Source organism: Nothobranchius furzeri, chromosome 2 (genome assembly GCF_043380555.1).
Source record: "Nothobranchius furzeri strain GRZ-AD chromosome 2, NfurGRZ-RIMD1, whole genome shotgun sequence".
In the NCBI taxonomy this organism is placed as follows: Eukaryota; Metazoa; Chordata; class Actinopteri; order Cyprinodontiformes; family Nothobranchiidae; genus Nothobranchius; species Nothobranchius furzeri.
The window spans coordinates 64,287,410-64,310,941 of record NC_091742.1 but is presented as its reverse complement, the minus strand read 5'-3'; the positions used below and the strand labels follow the sequence as shown (position 1 = coordinate 64,310,941).

At 42.3% G+C, this 23,532-nt stretch overlaps 2 protein-coding genes across 13 annotated transcripts in view; both read right to left on the bottom strand.

Moving 5' to 3' along the window:
- Window positions 1-1,845: 1,845 nt before the first annotated feature.
- Window positions 1,846-9,179, bottom strand: zgc:113142 (D-beta-hydroxybutyrate dehydrogenase, mitochondrial). Its single transcript, XM_070547341.1, has 4 exons — window positions 8,961-9,179; window positions 5,216-5,498; window positions 4,662-4,814; window positions 1,846-2,159 (listed from the first exon to the last, which is right to left on the bottom strand). Exons 1-4 carry the CDS (start codon window positions 9,177-9,179, stop codon window positions 1,972-1,974), a joined length of 843 nt encoding a protein of 280 aa, XP_070403442.1. The 3' UTR covers window positions 1,846-1,971.
- A 2,895-nt stretch (window positions 9,180-12,074) lies between these two features.
- Window positions 12,075-23,532, bottom strand: part of inpp4ab (inositol polyphosphate-4-phosphatase type I Ab) — a 64,900-nt gene continuing 53,442 nt past the window's right edge. For 9 of the 12 annotated variants that reach the window (XM_015946630.3, XM_015946633.3, XM_015946636.3 and 6 more), the window contains 3 exons: window positions 23,394-23,506; window positions 23,148-23,302; window positions 14,445-17,870 (listed from right to left, as the gene is read on the bottom strand). In XM_015946630.3, the coding sequence (XP_015802116.3) occupies window positions 17,690-17,870; window positions 23,148-23,302; window positions 23,394-23,506 (449 nt within the window). In that variant the 3' untranslated portion in view covers window positions 14,445-17,689. Of the gene's footprint in view, window positions 14,273-14,444; window positions 17,871-23,147; window positions 23,303-23,393; window positions 23,507-23,532 lie in introns of those variants that run through there. The other 3 variants (XM_015946635.3, XM_054747596.2, XM_015946638.3) reach the window with 1 other exon arrangement.

The window sequence follows — 23,532 nt, the reverse complement described above, 5'->3', positions numbered from 1 at the left end:
ATTTCTTGTGGGAGTTGATTCCAAAGCCGAGGACCCAGAACTGCAAAGGCACGATCACCCCTAGAATTACGTTTTGATCGTGGTACCAACAAAAGGTCACTCTGACCCGAACGTAGCGATCTTGCAGGGACGTAACGGGTCAGCAGGGAGGCTAAATATGGTGGTGCTGATCCAGACAGGGATTTTGAACAAGATGCAACTCTTGGCTGGTACCAATGGCTGGTACTGGTACCTACCTAAAACAGCAATGTTGTTTAGTGCAGTTTCTGGCCAGAAGAGGGCTGTCTCATTTGAAGCTGCTCAAGAACCACTGAAACCAGTATGAAAGCAACAGCTTAAAGTGTTAGAAACTATTTTATGATGCAATTAAAACATCTGAAATTTCCCCCTTCTCCATTCAAAATCTAAATTATCTAAACATATTTCCTAAACGTTTTTCTCTTATTTGGAAGTGACTTTAGAAATGACAACAAAGTGAGACCTCCTGTTTTTTGAGCTGCTCTCAGGCGCAGCCAATCGGCTTCTCTGGTTCTAACAGTTTGGAAGGATTCCGAGAAGGGTCAAAATTAAAGGAGCGCAAAGATAATTTAATCATGAAAAAACATCTGCAGTCACACAGCTTTAATGTTTTTAAACCTTTAAGTAAGATATAAAAACAAGAGTAATGAAAGTTAAATAAAATCAACAAAACTGCGCTAGCATAGCAGATTATCTGCTTTGAGTTTACAAAAAGCAGATTCAGTTAGAAAAAAATGAAATCTCTCTGTTTGCATTCTAAACCTTCAATCCCATGGGGAAAATGGGGACTGATATACAAGGAGTGGCAATAATCAATCAATGTGAGTACAGCCCTTAATCCCACTTTATTCAGATTAAATACGTCAGCGATAAACAACTTTTACTGATGAAAGAGACGTAAAATATGGATTATTAAATCTGTTACACATAAATGCTGCTGGTTTTGTTTTATTCAACTTTCTGAAGTAAATAATGTTTAGTAACACACGAAATTTGGATTCATAATTTTGATAGTGATCCACAAATTCATGAGGTTTATTGATGAAAACATGTTATTAATTGGGTCTAACTTGTGGAATAATTCATTTAAATCCAGAATAGTTTAAAGTGTTTTTCTCTTTATTTAGAATGATAAGATGTGACCAGATTAAAAGTAAAACATGTAGAATGTGGTTTTATATTTTTGTTGTGTTTTCTGAGATTCAGATGAAGGAGCATGCTCTGTGATGAATATTTCTGTGTAGTTTTACAAGGTATTTCATAATATTTTAGGTTCTGACCCAAAAGGCATCAACAACAGACTAATGGCTCATATTATTGTTGGCTGGAGTTGATGAAATCTGTCAATCAGATGATACGTTTACTTTAATAGATGAGAAGATAACATACAGTAGATCCAGAACTACTGTGTCTTTTAAGCATAAAGCATCTCTTTTCTCTTTGCATAAATGGAGCTGAGAGAAAAAACAGCATCAGAGATGAAAGAAGGCAGAACTGGAAACAACTTGAAGAAGATCAGATCCAACGTGGAGACCACCAGGTATCTGTGTTTAGGTCGAGTTGACGTGAGTGCGTGCAGCATGGCTTTGATCACCACTTCTGGGCTCTTGAACCCGGTCCTGCATGTGGACGTGAAATAGTCGCAGGCCAGCTCCATGTAGCGGCGGCTGAAGACCAGTTTTTGCTCGTCGTTCAGGTTTTCCCAGATTTCCGAACCGGTTTTGGTCTTCAGGATGTTGGTGGCGCCAGCGAAGTTACCTGGCTGGATGATGCTGACCTGAAGTAGGAGAAGAGCCTCTATGTGTTCACTTAAAATTATTTAATTCCTTAAAAATAAAAGCATGATAAAAGGCAGATTGTCTCCTTGGTTTCATTTATCACAAATTGTCTTCAGAAACAATTATGATGTCATAATTTTGAATGAAATGAATCAAAATGAGTAAAAGTTTCTCATTATCCACAGTCCAACAAGCCTTTTCTGTTTCTTTTACAACAACTCGTACCTACCTTCACACCAAAACTTTCCATTTCCACTCTTAAACAATCAGCAAACGCCTCCAGCCCCCTCTTCGACACACTGTAGGCGCCCATGTTCAGACAGTGGAAGAAGGAGAAGATGCTCGACACGAAAACCATCCGACCTGTGAAAACAACAACGGGATCTTGACACTTTCACACATAAACCATCTAAACAACATGTAGGCTCTGTTACTTTTGTATACATGAAGATTAACGAAACATGCACAGGCTAACTGGAGGCCTAGCATTAGCCCAATTTCAGTTTTAAACTAAAATTATATTTTGATGTAGTCAGAGTCTGTGATGTGAATTGTGACCAACTCTCAGCTACAAAAACAAATTCTAATTCGATCTCGAGCCAGTTAAAATGGCTCAAGCTAGAGCCAGTTTCGGCTAACACCATAGCCATCTTCTGTAGCTCTGAAGATGGCTATGGTGTTAGCCGAAACTTCTCGGCTAAAAATGATAAAAACAAATCATCCACCCTTCATCACCTGCAGACGCTGCCCCAATCCGCCTGTCGATCTCCCGCTCCCTTCTTCCCTCACTCGTGAACAAGACCCCGAGATACTTGAAGTCCTCCACTTCAGGCAGGACCTCTCTCCCGACACGGAGTTAGCAAGCTGCTCTTTTCCGGTCGAGAACCATGGTCTCAGACTTGGAGGTGCTGATCCTCATCTCAGCCGCCTCACACTCGGCTGCAAACTTCCCCAGCAAGAACTGTAGGTCAGAGCCTGATGAAGCTAGGAGCATCACATAATCTGCATAAAGCAGAGATGAGAAACTCCTGCTACCAAACTCCACACGCTCAACACCATGGCTGTGCCTAGAAATCCTGTCCATAAACATTGTGAACAGGACCGGTGACAAAGGGCAGCCCTGGAGGAGTCCAACCCTCACTGGGAACAGGTCTGACTTACTGTCGGCTATGCGGACCAAACTCACACTCCTCTGGTAAAGGGACTGAATGGCCCTTAGCAAAAGACCATCCACCCCATACTCCTGGAGCGCCCCCACACGGTGCCTCTGGGGACACGGTCATAAGCCTTCTTCAAATCCACAAAACACATGTGGATTGGTTTGGTCAACTCCCATGACCCCTCCATCACCATAGCAAGGGTAAAGAGTTGCTCCACAGTTCCACGGCCAGGACGAAAACCACATTGCTCCTCCTCTATATGAGGTTCAACTATCGACCGGACCCTCCTCTCCAGTACCCTGGAGCAGACCTTCCCCGGGAGGCTGAGGAGTGTGATACCTCTACAGTTGGAACACACCCTCTGGTCCCCTCTTAAAAATTGGGACCCCCACCCCGGTTCGCCACTCCACAGGAACTGCCCCCGATGACCATGCAATATTGCAGAGCTGTGTCAACCAAGACAGTCCTACAACATCCAAAGCCTTGAGATACCCAGGTCAGATTTCATCCACCTCAGGGGCTCCGCCGCTGCACAGTTGTTTGACTAGCGACTTCTGCCCCAGAGATTGGACAGTCCATCCCCACGTCTCCCAGCTCTGGTTCCTCCTCGGAATGCGTGTCTGTGGGATTGAGGAGCTCCTCAAAATATTCCTTCCACCGCCCAACTATAACCCCAGTTGACGTCAACAGCCCCCCATCTCCAATGTAAACAGTGTGAGCAAGTTGCTACCTTCCTCCCCTGAGGCGCCGGATGGTTTGCCAGAACCTTTTTGGAGCCGATCAATAGTCTTCTCCGTGGTCTCGGCAAACTCCTCCCACGCCCGAGATTTTGCCTCGGAAACTGCCACTGCTGCACCCCGCTTGGCCCTCCGGTACCTGTCTGCTGCCTCTGGAGACCCACAGACCAGCCACGCCCTGTAGGCCTCCTTCTTCAGCTTGACAGCTCTCCTAACCTCTGGTGTCCACCAGCGGGCACGGGGGTTACTGCTACGACTGGCACCAACAATTGCAAAGCGTAACAAGGCCCATTTGGACTCAATGTCCCCCACTGCTCTCAGGACGTGGTCAAAGCTCTGCCGGAGGTGGGAGTTGGAGACCATCTGGACAGGTTCATCTGCCAGGTGTTCCGAGCAGACCCTCACAATACGTTTGGGTCTACCTGGTCTGCACAGAATCTCCCCCTGCCATTTGATCCAGCTTAGTGGTGATCAGTTGACAGCTCCACTCCTGTCTTTACTCGAATGTCCAAAACATACGGTCTCAGGTCACATGACACAACTACTAAGTCAATCACTGACCTGTAACCTAGGCTGCCCTGGTACCAGGTGTACCCGATGGATATCATTAAGTTTTAACATGGTGTTTGTTATGGCCAAACTGCGACTAGCGCAGAAGTCCAATAACAAAACGCCACTCGAGTTCAGATTGGGCGGGCCGTTCCTCCCAATCACGCCACTCCAGGCCATGCTATCATTGCCAACGTGAGCATTGAAGTCCCCCAGCAGGACTATGGAGTCCCCAGTCAGAGCACCATCTAGTTCTTCTCCAAGGGACAAAGCAGATGTAGAATAAAAAGAGAAAAGAAGGCATGAACATGAAGATGATGAAAAGGACAAACTGTCGAAGGCAAAAAGAAGAAAAGCCAGAAAGCCCAAGAACCAATGACTAGTTTGGCAACACAGAGAACTGGTTTGACTTTACTCACCTTTAGCTGTACGAACCAGAGGCAGGAAGGAGATGGAAGTCCTGATGCTTCCTAAAAGGTTTACGTCCATCATGGTGTAGAAGTCTTCAAAGGTGCTCCACTCGATCTCTGCCCAGTCTGAGATTCCAGCGTTGTTCACAACCGCCCACAGACCTGAAGACCAGAACCAGGAGACTGCAATAAACCTTTTAATGTCCAGAGCAAGAATCAAAATATTATACCGATTAAAAACAGAAACTTTGATCTAACTTTTTGTATTAAAAAAACTCTGGGGTGGCCTTCAAGAATATGACTACGCCTGTTTTTATTGCAGTAAATTATGATATTATTGTAGAAGTCTGTAAAGTTTTTCCTTTAAATATGTACATCAGCTCTTGAAAACCTTTCAGAAACTTTTATTTGCCGACTCACCCATGACAAAACATTTACGATATTAGAACCACTTTTAAACATAAAATGTTAAACATTAAATTATGAAAAAAAGTGAAATGAAAATCCTTACTTTTTAAATGTCATTCATTTGAACCTGTCTCAGCAGCAAACTGAACTCTGACCTTTCTCTGGAAGGTTCTCCTGGATCATCTTCCGGGCCAGCTGCACATCTTCATCTCTGGTGACATCCAGCTTCAGGATTTTCAGATTTTTGGAGCTCTTTTTATCCAGACTCTGAGCTCCGTCTCCCTCTGGGTTCAGACACCCAGCAAAAACCACAAAGCCTCTCCGGTCCAAACACAGAGCCAGCTGGTGCCCGAAGCCAGTGTCGCAGCCCGTTATCAGGACAGCCAGTCCACGAGAGTCCAGCCCGGAGCTGCTGCTGCTGCTGAAGCTGGAAAAGAGCTTCAGGAGGAGAAATAGCAGCACAACAGAAACCGGGACGATGCTTAAAATCTGCGCCAGGAAGAAGAATGTGTTCATGGTGGCGATGTTGGAGGAATGTCAGGGTTGTGGTGTCTGACTCATAACATTAACCTTCAGTTTCACCCAATTTGTTCAGGTTTTCATGTGACACGAGTCATTAGTCACGAGAAGGGTGGGATTGGAGGTAAGATTTAGAACTCTTCTTGAATAAAATGAAAGCAAACGTAAGTTTTAGATCCTAACGATTTCTAAAATGCATGGATTTAAGCTTTAAATCATGCATTTTGTTTGTATTAAAGGACCTAAAACAGATTTTATTTGAGATCACCTCAAAAATTATAGTTTGTCATTTAACAATCTAACCCAAATGGCTTCTCTAAAATCATGAATGTACACATGATTCAAAAGTATCAGAATATGAAATATGTAAAGTATAAACAGATCTGCTTTGGTTAAAAAATTTAAATCAGGAGACAATATGTAGAGAGAGTAAAACTAATAGACAGATCGTTCACATTAAGAAAAGTTTTCCCTCTTTTGACACATTTTTTGCACAGGTCATTTAGAAAATATACAACTGAACATAGATTTTCCTGATTTTTGACCACTTTCATAGCTAAACCATAGGTATTCTAATCAAATACTTCCATCCCTGTTACCAAACAAATTCATTATTTGAACTTTAAATTTTCCACCACAGACTTGCAGACCAGTCATTAAAACCAAAACATGTGTGTGTAGAGGATCACAGTCTAGAGAGACAGTTTCTCCACGCAGATCTGCATGGTCCATCTTGTTCTTTGCACAGACCAAACACCAAAACGAACCAAAAACACGTAAGTTTATGTCTGTGGGGGACATCAGAATATCAGGAGAAACCCACACATGCATGGAGATAATGTGATAAATCAATACAGAAAGGTTGCTGCTGGAATTTGAATTTGCAACCTTTGTGCAGCGAGGCAGCAGTGATACCAACTAAAACCAGTCTGACGTCCACTTCAAACTCAGGCTGAATATTATTCTGTGTGAAAGTGATCAAAACTCAGAGATTTAAAGTATATTTACTGGTTTTTGGTCTTCTTAAGTCCTTAGAAAGGGGATAACTTCCAGTCTAGTAAATCGTTGCAGTATTACAACACGGCGGATGAAAAATCAAAGAAAGGGAGTCAACAATTAAGATCAAATGGCAAGATCTGAATCTCGGGACATTCCAAGTAAAATACTGGAGTCTGCCGGCTTGTTGGATATCGCACATCTTGGCCTCATGCTGATTTCTTTGACATCTGCTGGTTGCTGGATGTCTAAGGTCATCACCGTGAGGCCCTCTGACGCCCTCCATAAGAAACAATCTAACAGGACTAAATGCTGGTGAGATCCATCGTCATAATTGGGGATTTAAACCTGGACTGGCTGACCTCAGCATCTGATGACTTAAAACTTACTTTTGACTTATAAAACCTCTCTCAACTAATGGCTGTACCGACACAACCAAACTGAGATCAACACTAGTAGTCTTAACTGATCACCTCGATAAATACACTGAAATTGGTGTCGTTGGATATGATGCAAGTGCCCCCAGAAGTTACACCAAGGATTATGTTGAAGAGATTTAAACACTAAGATGAACAGGCTTTGTTCACGATCTGTCCATGGAAGCAGTTCATCTACGTGACTACAAGGAATCACCACAGAGAAATGTTTAACCTTCCTGAAATCACCAACAACATTAACTCATTCACTGCCAATGACGACTAAAGTCGTCATTTGCATTTTTTTTTAACTGTTTGAGCATCGGAACGAGCCCCCGCGCTGAGAACAAACATCTCAGTCCTGAAGCCGATCTTCATCCGCATACGTCACACGTCACGTGATCAGGAAGCAGAACATCCATGTGTTAGGAGATCGTTTTGGGCCGTTCCTGTAAAAAAGTGAGGCACAAACCGGAAAAGCGTCTGCCGATCACAGTTCGACAACGGATTATGAAAGAACGGATAACGCTCGAAACGCGCAGATTCTTCCTGATGTAAGAGGTGAGTTTCCTCTTTGTTTTGGTTGTTTTGGCGTCGACATCGTCCTAGCGCACAACGTTCTGTGACTCTTAAAAAAACAGTAAAAACGGTGATAAACGTTGGCAGCGAAGGCCGTTAGCGATCAGGAAACGGCTGGCAGTGAATGAGTTAATTACCCCAGAATATTCTGGAACAATGTGTAATCCTCCTCATGCACACAAGCTCTCTAATGATTTGCCAACTTTTAGAGCATGATTTATAATGCTAAATTCATTTATTGAATATTTTATCTGAGCCTGATGAATCCTGACACTGCCATCTTGGAATATGCCTTCAGGGAAGATGGAATAACCTGGTCATTCAGTATATTCAGCTAATCAGCAGAGCTCATTCTGGGAGCACATCCTGTTGTTGAACCTAGACCTGGCCAACCGCAGCAAGCCCAGATCATAGTAGTGCCCCCACAGCGTGTTACATTAGCCACTAGGCAATCCAGTAGGAGGCTCGTACCTGTTTGCTCAGTTAAATCCAGGTGGCAACTTTTATTTGGCCAGTCAGTGTAAATCACAGGTATTTCATTACGTTTTAGTTGGACCAAATTGTCATTAGGTTTTTGCCAGTAGGCCACTCATTTCCATGCACTTCATCTCTTGTATCGTAAAAAGAAAGAAAACAATATTTTATCTAGCGCCTCCAAAAATCACGAGGCACTTCACAAAAACAAAAGAGTATTAAAAAGATTTCTAAAACGATTAAATAACTAAATTGTGATTTAAAAAATGTAAGAAAAGGGAGAGAAAATGAATAGGAAAGAGGGAACCATTGTCTTTTCTTTTCAGTCAGTGTGGATGCAATTAGGAGCGATGTAGCTTTTGAAGTGAAAATCACTAAACTTCACTGGTTGTTTAGAGTTGGCGTCTTTAGTTTAGTCTGTCGATCCCCTTGTATTCTCTATCTATCGAACTAATGACGAGACGGGTAAGGCACACGGGGTTTCCCTCAGCTTTTGTACGTGTGCAATTTTCTACTTTCGCTGTCCACCTTGTGTCTCGTCTTTTGGGTGAAACTTGTTTTCCCATGAAACTGATGTAAACGTTCCACCAGCAGAGTAAGCGCCTTAAAACGACACAAATTGTTAACTGTCACGCTTACAATTAAGTTGCAGCTATTAAACAAATTATTTACTAAGAGGTATATGGTCAACGGGCTGGTCCTAAATGACTGCTGGGCCAGTTGTGGCCCTTGAGCCACCTAGGGCTGGTGTAGATCTATTCCAAATAATGTGTCCTGATTAAAGTATCCCAAGGTTTATTCTGTTCCCATTGGAGATATCTCTCTAATGACCAGAATTTGAGGACCTGTGAAGACACCAAATACAGTAAGACGATTTAACAGTCTATATTAGCCTGAAGCTAAGAGGAGGTGTTACCGAAGTAAAACTCAGGTAAAGGCAAAGTGGAGGCAGGCGTGGGTCGGAACCAGGTAGACACGCAGCAGGTGCAAGGGTCAGGCGTGGAAACGAGGTCGGGAGGCTATGATCAGGCAGGGTAGAAAAGGCTGGACGGTTTACTAGCAGGAGCGTTAAATAATCTGGCAGAGTGCTGGAGGTTGACTGTAATATATAGCTGGTGAGGCAGGTGTGTGGCATGAGCTTGATGAGGGGACCTGGTGTGATGCATGAAGGCTGATGAGATAAATGATGGTGCACGGAGGTCAGGACATGGCAGGATCATGACAATTTCCAAAAACTAAATAACATACTAAATAAATCCCTTCAGTCCAGCTTTAGAAAGCAGCAAAGTGCAACTACCGCTAAGACTTATGATGCATTAGATTCTAACAAACACTGTATTGCATTATTTGTCAGCCTGTCAAAGGCGTTCAGTATCATGGATCTTGGACTGTTAATAGCAAGCGTCAATAAAGTTTTGAATTGTTTCTCTTTCCTGTGTTACTGGCGTTTGTTGATGCCTTCTTCCGTTACCCCTGAGAATGAGGTCAAGATTTCAAGTTTTTGTTTGGTTGACTGAAGGTTGATAATATAAATTTTCCTTGCTTTTTAAGAGCAATAAATCCTCATCATTTCAGAGGTCATCCCCGTTACATTTTCCACCTCTTGAAGACAAGAGTGTTCTGTTCCTTGATAACATTTGAGATTAAATTCTCAGAAAACACAAACCCTCTGACAGGGAAAACGGCAGCTTCAGTTCACATCTCAGTTTGGTGGATATCTCACAGTCCAGATCTAAAGGGTTTTTATTTGGGGTTCTGATGGGTCTTCCCTTTCATCACATGCTTGTTTACTTGCTGGAGAACTAAACATTCCTGGAATACAAACACTGACGTCAATGTCAAGAAAGGCCAAACAGATGCCAGAACACGCACAAGGTGGGGTGGGTTGTGTGTGTGTGTGTGTGTGTGGGGGGGGGCTTGTTCGCTGGTGTTTTTGACTATTAAAATTGCGCCCACATTTTCTAAGTTAAACATCTCTTAACAACGGTAGTTTCTGCATCTTTACTGTTCCTGCTTCAGCCCTCTCCCCCCTTCCCCTGCGCAGCGGCAGCCTCTCAGAGATGCTGCTGCTCTAAACATTAAAATAATAATTTCATTTTCTGTTCCTCACTTCTGATTACCTTCAATAGTGTCTGTTTGTTGCAACCACCAGGTACAAAAACTAACTTGTTTTTTATTTGGCAATTTTTCTGTACTGTTTATTATCTTCCTGCATCTCCTCTCAATCCTAAAGAAAAACTGCTACCTGGGTTCATATATATTCACCTTATGAGTTACCTTTGAACTGCAGTTCTAAAAGATCTACCGACAGGGGCGCCTCCAGAAAATTTTGATAAGGGGTGGCCAGATGGGGCCAAAAAATTTTTGGGTTGGCACACCAAATTGGTCCTTGTGGTAACTCTGGGAGAATTTAGCCTGTGGCGATGTACTGCATTGCACCTTTATTCATTTTTATTAAAATAACAGTATGTATCCAAAACATTTAACTTAAATTTTACAAACTCAAACATTTTAGAAAAAATACATTTCAGTTATTTGAAATGTTACCCCAAATTTAATTTTGGGGTAACATTTGGTGTCCAAAACATACGGCCGCAGGTCAGATGATACGACTACAAAGTCTATCATCGACCTGCGACCTAGGCTGCCCTGGTACCAAGTGTACCGATGGGCATCCTTATGTTCGAACATGGTGTTCCTTATGGCCAAACTGCGGCTTGCACAGAAGTCCAATAACAAAACACCATCGAGTTCAGATCAGGCGGGCCGTTCCTCCCAGTCACACCCCTCCAGGTCAAGCTGTCATTGCCCACGTGAGCATTGAAGTCCCCCAGCAGGAAAATGGAGTCCCCTGATGGAGCACTATCTAGCACTTGTCCCAGGGACTCCAAAAAGGGTGGGTACTCTGAACTGATATTTGGTCCATAAGCACCCATAAGCACAAACAGCAGTCAGGACCCGTTCCCCGACCCGAAGGCGCAGGGAAGCTACCCTCTCGTCCCCCGGGGTAAACCCCAACACACAGGCAGAGAGTCTTGGGGCTAACAAAAAGCCAACCCCAGCCCTCCGCCTCTCACCCGGAGCAACTCCAGCAAAGGAGAGTGTCCAACCCCTCTCAAGGACTTGGGTTCCAGAGCCAATGCTATGTGTTGAAGTGAGTCTGACTATATCTAGCCGGTACCACTCAACCTCTGCCACAAGCTCCTGCTCCTTCCCCGCCAGAGAGGTGACATTCCATGTCCAAAAAACTAGCTTCCTTGTCTGGGGATCGGACCGCCAAGGTCTGCCACCCGATCCACATTGCACCGGACCCTTCATGTTCCTCCTGCGGGTGGTGGGTCCACAGTTGGATGAGCCCATGTATCCGGTTCGGGCTGGGCCAGGCCGGGCCCCATGGGCGAAAGCCCGGCCACCAGGCGCTCGCTCACAGGCCCCAACCCCAGGCCCGGCTCCAGGGTGGGACGCCGGTAACCCTCCGGGCCAGGTACTCCGACTCTTTGATTGTATATCCATGAAAGATCCTCTGAACCAATCTTGCCTTGAACCGTCACCTTATCGTGGTGGAGGAGTTTGAGTGCCCTAATGATCCTAGGAGCTATGTTGTCTGGGGCACTTTATGCCCCTGGTAGGGTCTCCCATGACAAATTGGTCTTAGGTGAAGGGTGAGACAAAGAACGGTTCAGAGGATCACGTGTTTGGTCTTTAATTTAAATAGATTAAATTTGTAGTTTTTCTTTAGATTTTGGCTGCTTTGGGGGATAAAAATAGAGATCATTCAAGGTAAGTGGTACATCTGCATAATCCACTCATCTGATGCCTTTGCTCTCTACAGGATATCAAACCAACAGCTCATAATCCAGTGGTGGAGATGATGCAATAGACATTTCCTGGACCGTTGAACATATCTCAGTGTGACTAAACATGGTTTGGCTGGTATGTCTGTAATGACCAAACTTGCTTTTGTAATAATCTGGTTATATACTCACATTACGAGTCACAGATGAATGACTCACAAATAAAGGAAACCAACAAAACTAAAAAACTATTTTATTTTAGCAACACAAAGATAAAAATCCATCACGGGTTTCCTGTTTACACATATAAAACATAAAACACGAGATATAAGTTAGGTGTAAATACAGAGGTGGATGTATCACAGCAGATTGACTGGATTTGTACTTCACTAAAAGTAACAAGGAGCAATGACACCCCTTGTGGTACAAACAGATCACAGCAGGTATTATACAGAAATGAAATATTTTATAAGCAGAGAAAAATGAGGTAAAATCTTTCTACATGTGCGGAGAAAAACACTGGTTCAAAGATACGTTTTCTGTATTGTTTCAGCAATGTTAGGCCTGTAACATTTATATCCTTCAAGACTGATAGGCTAACGGCTAGTCTGGGCACAACTGGGACCTGTTCCTGGTTTACAGGTCCGTTAGAAAACTGAATCATTGAATGAAGTGTGTTCCACTCCACTAGTTTTAACCATCGACATATATACTGGACAATGCGTGTCCATAGGCTCCAATAATAAGTTTTTAAGCCAAAATGGGAGGTGGCCACCACCACCATTTTGACTGTGTCACAGGTTCCGTCAAGCCCAGACAATTCCTAATAAAGGGAAAAGAGGTGGAGCTGAGGGTGCGGCTGTAAGGCTGGGATCAAACGACGACACCCGTCGAACTGAAGCGATGTAGCTACAAGCTAACCCAAAGCTAACGCGGAAGTGGGAGCTAAGCTAACGGAGATAGCAACCTAGCTACAACCGGAGTTAACTGTGCACAACACTGGAGCTTCTGAGTCAGAGATACGCCAAGTTGCCACTGGGGAGAACCGGGAGGAAAACATCGGTTTTCATCCGAGAGGTCCACAAGCCGGCAACCCGCGCAGCAGACAGGTGCCGCTGCGGTCAGGGATGCGCCGAACTACCGCTGAGGGGAGGGGGCAGACTGATAGTCGGAACCCAGCTCCACCAATGTTAAATGCACTGGGTTTTACCCTATTACATTTAAATTTCATGGTTAAACAGTACATGTTAAATCTAAGCTCAGCTCGGCAGTGACCTAAAATACATAAATATAATTTTACTTACCGAAAAAAATGAAGTGGAGACTCCTTGGATGCTCTATTTGTGCAATTAATGTCACAGCAAGTCATTTTGTCCAACAATTGCACAAATAAAATCTAAAAAGAACGCACAAACGGCACAACTAGCGGTCTAAGTTGAGAGACTGAAAATGGCGGAACAGTTTTAAGGCGAGGCCGAGGCTCAGACTGAGGCCTTTCCCCGGAGCTAGATCTGCATTTGCATGCATTTCACTTCCGTATTGGCTTCATTTTCAGACCCGAATGATGGGGGCTTGGTTTTAACGCATTTGGTGAACTAGCTCACATTACTAAAGATCCCACAACAGGTATCAATACGCTGCAATAGTCAGCTCTAAAAGTGACAGCAGGCTGGACCCGATTTAAAACGACACATTTGGATTTAGTTGCTCTCAAACTAGCATCAGTTCTGGAGGATGTGAAATCTATTGGTCTGAACTAAGGCTGCTCAGGTACTTACAATAGGCCACCTTGAAATAGCAAAATGAAACCCCTCAAATCAATCCTACTAAATCAGCAGCTCCACTCTCATCAAGGGGACTTTTCAGGTCAACACAAAATTTAAATCTTGCTCATGGGCACTTGGGGCAGCTTTTTAAAGGCACTGCTTCTGTTGCTCCATAATAAGAGCACACGTTATTTTGCACATCTTTTTTAAACAATGCATAAAATCTAAAAACAAGCATTTCACTGCAGCGTATCTGAACGTAATCACAGTTTTAATAATTCAGCAGCGGGAGATTCATTTCTTCTGGTTTCTTATAAATGAAACACGAGTGCAGTAGCTATTAGATCATCAGTGAGAGGAAACTGGATTAAGCGTGTCAGGAGTAATAAACAGTAAGCAACAGTGTTTAACAGTTTGTTCTAAACTCAGCTCAGGGAATACTAGATCTAACCTTCCCTTCATGATGGCTAAAATGTCTCTGACCACAAATATCTTCATTTGTCTGATTGTACACACAGCTTCGCTGCATCCTCCATCAGGACTCCACTTTACCGTAGGTACCTTCAGGCGGTCGGTAGTTTCTGGGGAACGCTCGCAGCTGCAGTGAGTTGAAGGCATACTTCCTGCACTTGATGTTCTTCATGGTGTTTTCTCGCCTGCAGCCCTCGCTGAGGAGACAGGAGGAGGACAGAATGAGAGCAAAAGAAAAAAAAATAAAGGCATGATGATCAGTGCAACAGCAAGAAATCTGGAGAAGTGTTGTTGGAAATTTTCAGAATAATCCAGATAAACGTAAAGAAGGAAAAAAATGAGGAACAACTCTGAAGTCCGTTTATATTCTGCAGATGGAGGCACAACTTTTATTTACTTCAGCAGCATTGTGACTGTAAGTGCACACGGAACAAGTGTAACACATTTAGAGCGACATGGCACCCAAACCGCAAGAAAACCTTTACTTTTTGAGTCATAAATAGAGAAAATGCAAGCAGCAATTTCACTCGGGTGTACCGACCAGGGTTCACTGACCTGGGATTAATTTAGACAACAACAAAAATAAAATCCACTATAACAATAAAAATCAAGATGTTTTCCAATTTTGATGTTGAAATGTTCATTTCAAAAGAAACTTTCTGCATCCAGAACTAAAAACAGATTCTAACTCCATTTTAAATATGACTCTGTAAACACAACAGTTGTTAATCCACATATTAACACAGCCACATGAGCATTCCACAGTTTAACAGCATAACTGGGAGATTTGGGAATAGCTGCAAACAAGAATGTAAATAAACCAACAGCTGATTGAAAACAGATTATGTTAAAGTAACAACAAGCAAAAATAATCAAATATATATAAATACTCTCATTTAAAACAATACATATTTCAGACATAATAAAGAATTACGTTAACAAAAGCATTTCAATACGATTGTTTTACAACAGTATAAATATATTCTCTAATGCAACAACAAGAAAGCAACACAATATGGAAGAAAATAAATATCTCTTCATTTCACTTCATATCATGAAATGACTATATTCAGGAAGCACTTCACTCATGTAAACATGAATAACAATAGTAAATAGATGTAAAAATTTAAACTCTCTCTTTGTGCATATTTTATCCTTTTTCTTGCATTAACATAATGACATTCATGCGACATAGTGGTAACTTGTTATTTTTAAACAAACACTAACATGTACTGAAACCGAAGAGGTAGTTTAAAAGATCAAATAAAAAATCTGCATAAAAACAATAAGGGTAGGATAAATACATTGAAGCAAAAAACTTTAGCTAATTTGCTAGCTTTGATTAGCTACAATCTTTTTCCACAAATAAGTTCTTCACTTTAGTTCACGTTTATTTTTATAGTTTAAAGTAAAATATAAAGAAATTGACTTTTTTTTCAATAGACCTTTTCAAAACTCATTTTAAACCAAAACAGAAGCTATTCCACAAGCCAGCTACATTTAGAAAAACTACTAAAAAAGGCGGGAAAGTACAGGAAGCTGTCATCATAGACCTAAAATAGGGAGCCTAAGCCACTTCCGCATCACAGGTCCCCAGAAGAGTGAAAAAATGAATGTAAGTCAACGGGGCTAAAAACGATACTTTCTAATCCACTTTGCCTTACGCCCAGGATCACATGTGTTATACTGCAATTTAAATGAAAAGTAATGATGGGTGTTTCAACCACGCCAGTCTCGTACTTTGAGCTTCATCAGCTTATAAAAGTTCATAATTAGCATTAGCATTAGCATAATTAGACACCAAGAATGCACTTATTTTTGAACAGGGGGAAATGGTATTTTAGGTTTTGTGTGAAAATAAGTCCAGGAAAACAAATGCGCTTCACGAAAGTGACGTCATCGAACCAGACACGGAGAAAAATGAGGGAAAAGGGCTGTAAGTTCAGCTAACTTCCCACAGGAGGAAAGAACCACCATAAATCTGGTGATTTCATCACCATTACATCTGGTCATGTGGTAAGTAGCAGCTTCGTTAGGGGGGAGGAGCTTATGTGGTGATGTTACATATGTGACGTGTCGATTTCTTGTTTGTAGTCATGCTAATTATGAACTTTTACAAGCTGATAAATCTCAAAGTACGTGACTGGCGTGGTCGAAACACCCATCATTACTTTTCATTTAAATTAAAATACAACACATGTGAGATCCAGGGCGTAAGGCAAAGCAGGTTAGAAAATAACGTTTTCAGCCCAGCTGACTTGCAATTATTTTTTCGTTCTTCCGGGGACCCGTGAGCCGACCGGAAAGGGAGGGGGCTTAGGCTTCCTATAATTTAAAGTGAAATATGAAGACATTGACTTTCAATTCTGATAAAGCTCTTTTTAAAACTCTATTTTAATCTAAAATATAAACTAATCCAAAAGCTACATTTATAAAATATACTAAAAAAGGCAGAAAAGTTCACAAAGCTGCTAGCATAGAGTTAAAATATATTTTCTAAATTCGTATTTTAGTTTGTTTATGAACTGAAATGTTTAGAAACAAATGGTTGAAATCAGCTAATTAGCTAAATTTATTTTCATAAATTCACAATCATTTCATTTACATTTTAGCAAATTAAATTCCAATGAAATGAAAATCTGATCGTTTTCTGTTATCAAGATTTAAGAGATTACAGAACAAAAAGTTTTTTATTTTGATAAAACATGAACACAATTTTGATAATGATAAGTATTTTTTTCTGAGCAGTTGGTGAGATAAATTCGGTATATTGTAAACATTCCTTTAGACATTTGATAAACAAAACTTAAAAAAGATATTCAAGACGTAAAATAATGATTTTGCCACAGAATAAAAAAAAGGTTTATGAGTCTTTTTCCCAAGACAAAACTAACAAGTCCTGTTTCTCCTCGACTACAACTAAATCTTGACAGCTGAGTCGGCCTGATAATAACCTGACTTTAGCATTTGGCACAATCATAACAACCTGCATCATTCATTCAAAAATGCATGTTGCATCATTAAAAATTCTGTTTCTCATGCTGCATGTTTAAACCGGATGTAAAAAGCTTATTCACCTGAATATCCCACAAAACACATTCCAAACTATCCTGCAAAACTACATCAATTCACTTCGGCTTCAAATAAAAGCTACAATTTACTTGAATCCAGCCTGTGTAATGAGTGCAAAAAGTACATGAAAGATGAAAGAATTATTTTAAACATTTGCTTCAGTTATAATGGCTACATCCTGGGTATACTCATTTGTTTTTACACATATATACAAGTCCTAAGTAAGAGTAAATAAACCACCAGTAAAAGGGGTCAAAAATAAGGCAGAGCACTGTTCAGCCACCAGGGGGAGCTGCTTGATCAATGTGAGCTTAGAGCACGATAACTTATGACAGTAAAGTCAGAAAACTACTATTAAGTCACCAAATTATAAATTAAGAAGCCCAAAAGTCAATCTCATCCTAATTTCAGCTAGAAGAGGGCATGAGTTACATGAAGCCCTTAGGTTGGTATATGAGAGTGTGTGTGTTTGGATCACACACTCACAGGACAGTGGTACAGATTCAGAGACACAGAGAGCCCGTTCTGTCCATCTCCTTGGCTCAGCTGCAGCGGAGTTTGGCCAGGAAGCATGTGATGCTAAGGAAGATCCACACCACCAGCAGGTTGGGGCTGAGCGCCAGCAGAGGCAGCGAGTACAGCAAGCTGGGGTCCAGATACAGGTCCCGCACCGGCAGCAGGCCGCTCAGGTTCTTCTGGATCACCCCTTCCCTTGTCCCAACGCTGCTCAGTCCAGGAGGAAACGGGAGGAGGAGCACACGAAGCGGGTGGAAGGCAACGGGGACAGAGGCGATGACGATGATAAGACAACGAGGGAGGGTGAGGAAGAAAACAAACAGATGGCCCGCACATATGCAGGCAGAGAGATGGCCAAATAATCAGAGTGATGGCGATGACAGGGAGCAGCTCCAACGAGGTGAAATCAAAACAAAAGCAACAATAAACAACCCGCAGGAAGGAGCCCAGTTCACCACATCAAACAGAAATATCATAAAGATTCATGAGACGGGAGGAGGAGGAAAAGAGGAGAGAGAAAAAAAGAGAAATTAAGAGAGATGTAGTCAGAAGAAAAAGTCACCATGTTTATATTATCTAAGACATGGGATGAAGATGATGCAGGAGGAGGAAGAGGAGGATTTTATGGTTTTAACAAATAAAAACCGTAACATTTTAAGTGTTTTCGACTCTAAATGAACAATTTCACACAACTTAAAAACAGGGATGCTTTTAGATGTTCATGCAAATTTAAATCTTTATTCAGCACATTTTATTAGTTAAAGGGTAAGAGAATGAAAGTAAAAGCATGCTTAAGTCCACCATGCTTGTTGGCTGATGAGGCAGAGGACAGATGGAGATATTTCATACAGAACCTTCTTCTATCAGAACAAAAACACATTTACTGCTGAGGGATGTACGCTTGAGCTTTAAGGTCACTAAACACAATGAGCTGGAGGGGAGCTCAAAAGAAAATATCAGAAATTTCTAAATTTTTCTCAAATTTATTTGGATGTTAGGTTAAATTTAGAAAAGAAGTTTTCCACGATTAGAGGCAGAAATAAAAATACAAACAAAACGGGGTTTCATCTAGAAGCAGGGGCGTGAGATATCTCACTACTTGGTACTTTTCTGCTTGACTAATGAGAATAAAAACGTTTTGCGCTTTTAGTTTCTCATCTAACACGAACAAGCAGGAAGTGGACTTTTACTTTGAAAGCATCTCAATACAAAACTATAAAACAACAAACCCTGGTGAATTTGTGATTTGTCCCCATAAACTCAGATATTATATGTATACATTGTTTAGTAAATGTCCAACTTTAATTTTAAAAATAGCAAAATAATTTTGCTTTGCATGTCAGTCAAGATACGCGCCACTGGAACCTCCGCAAGCCCGGCCAGGATTGTGGCTGACCAATCACAGCGCATTTATTAGAAAAACGATTTGTAGATATGTTTCATGTAGAACTTCCACAATGTAATGACAGACTGCCCCATTGATTAACATCCGTAGCAGTCCAATCACAGCGCTCTATTAGTTTGGTGGACCAATCGCAGCGCTCGGTGGGCGGGATGTTACTGAAAATACAAAGATGGGAACGGCTAGTTTGACACAGCTTTGACTTCAACTTTGGACTACTTAGACGTGGCCTTTGCTTTGACTCAATAGAAGACAGAGTTGTTTACAAAAACAATGTGTTTGTTTGTTCTTTGACGGAGTATGCTGGAGCCTCGTTGACTGACATCTGCAGCGGTGAATACGTCATGCTGTCTGATGTCCAATAGCACGTTAGGACAGTTTGAAAGACAACCGTAGACTCCACCCCACGAAAGATGAGCCACCAATGGGTCATGGCCAGACGATGGCTTGCCAGGCTAGTTCACCTCAGTTGCTTTCTCAAAAGTTTAAAACTAATCCAGAAAGTTTAGGCTTTTTCCCGATATTTATTATTTTACAGTGTCAGAAGAGATCAATTATATTTTCTTTTACTAGTCACTAATTAACTATTACAAAGCCAGAAAAGATGGTCTAGTTCTAAAATATTTATGCCTTTAATCATGGAAACACATTTAAATTAAATAACAGCCAAGTTCTTTTCACAATAAAAGATGAAATTCACTCTGAATTTGTGAGAATTTCTTCAGAATTAAACCCGCTCTTCGGTCCTAACAACTCATCACAGTGATGCGGTTCATCTTGCTTCTATTTGATGTATTTCTGTACATTTATACATAAAGACAAGTGTTTTTCCTTAATGACAATGCAAACGTTTGTATCTGTTCTGATTGTTTTGGACTAAATTTGTTATCAAAAGTAGAAAAACTAAAGTGTTTTATGATTGGAGTTCTGTACTATCCTCCGCTCTAAAGGTGGACATCATTATTTGGAGGTGAACAAAGGAAGGAACTCAAGTCAGTCATGGCGGATGGCTGCTCATACTGAGCCAAGTTCTACCTGTTAAAGGGGAGTTTTCCTCTCCACTGTCGCTACATGCTTGCTTTGTATGAGGATTGCTGTAGAGCAGGGTTGGGGAACCGCTATCCAGCATATTTTTGTTTCAACTAGGGCTGCAACGATTCGTCGACGTTGTCGACAAATATCGACAATGGAAATAGTCGATAACGAATTTCATTGTCGACGTTGTTGCCAGATGTGTTTTTTCCGACCGAGTGAGGCATCTCACTTCATTACAATCTCTGCCGAGAGACTCGCACATGTGCAATAGCTTCTCTGCTGAGCGCCAACTAACAGAAATGGCGGCGTCTGACACAGCAGCTACGCGTACCAAATCATCTAAAGTTTGGGAGCATTCTAGCCTGGATTTGGCAAATAAAAAGATTACCGTATTTTCCGGAGTATAAGTCGCTCTGGAGTATAAGTCGCACCAGCCATAAAATGTATAATGAAGAAGAAAAAAACATATATAAGTCGAATTTTGGGGGGAAATTTTATTATTTTTCTTACAAAATCTGAGACCAAGTATTTCACATTGCAAGACAAGTACCGCTAACAATAACAGAATAAACAATCAAGGCGCAGCAGCGCGCCACGGTCTCCAGCAGAGGATGGCGGTATTTCAAACCCTCCCAGCGGGACACAGAAGCTAAAACCTGGACCGGAGCCAGCCCGCAGCAGCTCGCAACGGTCTCCAGCAGGTGATGGCAGGGCAGGGGAGCTCATTCCTGGTCCAGAGCCAGCCCGCAGCAGCTCGCAACGGTCTCCAGTAGGTGATGGCAGGGCAGGGGAGCTCATTCCTGGTCCAGAGCCAGCCCGCAGCAGCTCGCAACGGTCTCCAGTAGGTGATGGCAGGGCAGGGGAGCTCATTCCTGGTCCAGAGCCAGCCCGCAGCAGCGTGGTTTAAAATCACTTGGGTATATTTCTGGACTATAAGCCGCTACTTTTTCCCACGCTTTGAATCATGCAGCTTAAAATGAGGTGCGGCTTTAGTCAACCAGATGGGATGGATGCTGGAAAGTCTAATGAAGGAATGGTTATAGGAGCGCTACGGAAAGCGCCCAGGAGGATGTTTTTCACAGTAAAACTGTTTCCCAGCTTCACCCGTGGATGATGACAACGACACTGACATCGCCACAGAAAAGGTATGTGACGAAGCTCTTCTGAGGCTGTTCAACTCCGACACTGAAGAAGATGACTTCGGTGGTTTCAGTGCGCAGGAGGACGATGAATAAACTAATCAATAAGTTTTCTGTTTTGTCTGATACTGATCAGTTCAGTTACGTTTAGTTAAACTACGTTTTCAATTCAGTAGATATCTGCGGCTTTTGGCCCGGTGCGGCTTATTTTGAGGTGCGCTCTACAGTCCGGTAATTACGGTAATTCGCAGGACCAGCAGGACTATGAAAAAAAGTGCAACTTATAGTCTGGAAATTACAGTAGCTGCATTATTTGCAAAACAGTCCTCGCGTATCACGGCAGCACCTCGGTGATGCATGAACACTTAACGAGAAAGCACGTCAGACAGTTGAATGAAACAGAGTCTGACTCACCTCGGTAAGATGTAAATAACATGAAAGCCAATACGTTTTGTTTTGAATGTATATTTTTTTAAATGTATTTTCGCTTTAAAAAAAGAGATTTAATGTTATGCCCGACTGTGCCTGACAAAAGTAATTTTATTTTATTCATGCATTTATGTCTGTACTGACTGGGCACTGTGCCTAATTGGTGTTAGACGGGGCATTTTTATTCATTGTTAGTATGACTTGGCCTATCAGCAGCAAAGTTCAATAAAATATGCATTTTCCATTGAAGTACCCATCTTTCTTGTGTTTATCATTTTTCACATAATTAAAGCAATCTCATGCTAAATTTAAGAAAAATGTAATAATTATCCAATTAGTCGACTAATTGGTGACTAGTTGACTCTTAAAACAGTCATTAGTTGCTGCCCTAGTTTCAACCCTGCATCATCGCACCTGATTTCAATCAGCAGGTGATTAACAGGCTTCTGCAGAGCCTGATGAGCTGCTGCACAGGTGACTCAACCACTGAATCAGAAGTGTTGGAGCAAAGACGTGCAGGATACCGGCCCTCGAGGGCCAGGGTTCCCCACTCCTGCTGTAGAGCCTCTGACACAGCAAGTCAGTGACTCGATGCAGTCGGCTGGGTTTCCTTAAACAGGATCAGTGCACTGATAAGTAGGCTCAGGCCCTGTCCACACGTAGCCGGGGATCTGCCAAAACGTAGATATTTTTCTACGTTTTGGCCTGTCATCCACACGAAAACTGAGTTTTTTCACACGAAAACGGATCTTTTTAAAAACTCAGGCCAAAGTGAAGGTCTGCGTTTTCTCCGTTTTGGGTGTCTGCGTGTGGACGGACAAAACCGGAGATTTAAGCTCTGCAACGTCACTTTCCACGACAAAAAAATGCTGACATCACGTGTACGACCTGTGTTTACACTAGCCGACAGCATGGATGCCCTCAGAGCTGCGCTCGCTTTATCAATTGTCCAAGCGCTTTCTGCTTGTTTGTTTTTGCAAGCGGAATTACTGCTCCTTGCGGAAGACCACAGACGAAGGACGAGGTTAAGAACGGGGGAAGTACTGCCGCCTACAGGTCTGGCATGTCCTTAACAACGTATTTATCCGGGTACGTGTGGACAGTTTTTTTTTTAAACGAGGTGGTGTGGATGCAAGTTTTTGGAGGGGCGGATATTCGTTTAAAAAAAAAAACCGGCTACGTGTGGACTAGGCCTAAATGTGAAAGTTTACATTGTGAAGTACCTCGAGACGACTCTCGTTTTGCACTACAGAAATAAACTAATACCGATTTAAATGGAAAGAAAAGTGTCAAGTTAAAATAAAAAGGAGGACTTTGAATTTCACTCCTCAAAGATCATTAGAACAATAAATGTGTAACGAGAATCCTAGTTTTTTTTTAACAGAAAACTGCTAAAACGGACGGCTGAAGTTCAAACTTTCACTCCTTTTCTTTGGGACAAACTCATGTGGTCGGGCGCTGCGAGGGCGGGCGTCCTACCTGCGCATGCAGTCCAGGGCCTGAGTGAAGACCTGCGGCGCCATGCCGTGCTCGTGCTGCAGGATCAGGCACTGCTCCAGCGTCACCGACATGGAGGTGCGGTCTTTGGCGCTCTTGCAGCTGGTGAAGCGAACGCCATTCAGCCGCCGGCAGATCTAAGACAAGAGGTCCTGATCAGATTATGTGTGCTGGGATTAAATGAAATCCTTGAACCCTAAAGAGGGATTAAAGCGGAAGTCTCTTCACCTCAGCGGCCTGCCAGAGGATGTCCACGTTCTTGTTTTTCCTGGCGCTAACGTTCTGGTCCAAAAATCTCAGCAGCTCGGGGAGACAGGTCTGGGAGCGAGACCTTGGGAGGCCTGAATGGAGACGAGAAGGGAATCAG

Coding starts and splice junctions, on each gene's coding strand:
- zgc:113142 (XM_070547341.1), bottom strand. CDS start 9,179: ATGCCACACACCTGCCTCACCAGCTATATATTACAGTCAACCTCCAGC. Junction 5,499..8,960: donor TTTACCTGAGTTTTACTTCG/GTAACACCTCCT, acceptor CTCCTCCTGAAG/CTCTTTTCCAGCTTCAGCAG. Junction 2,160..4,661: donor TCTGGTTCGTACAGCTAAAG/GTGAGTAAAGTC, acceptor TTGTTTTCACAG/GTCGGATGGTTTTCGTGTCG.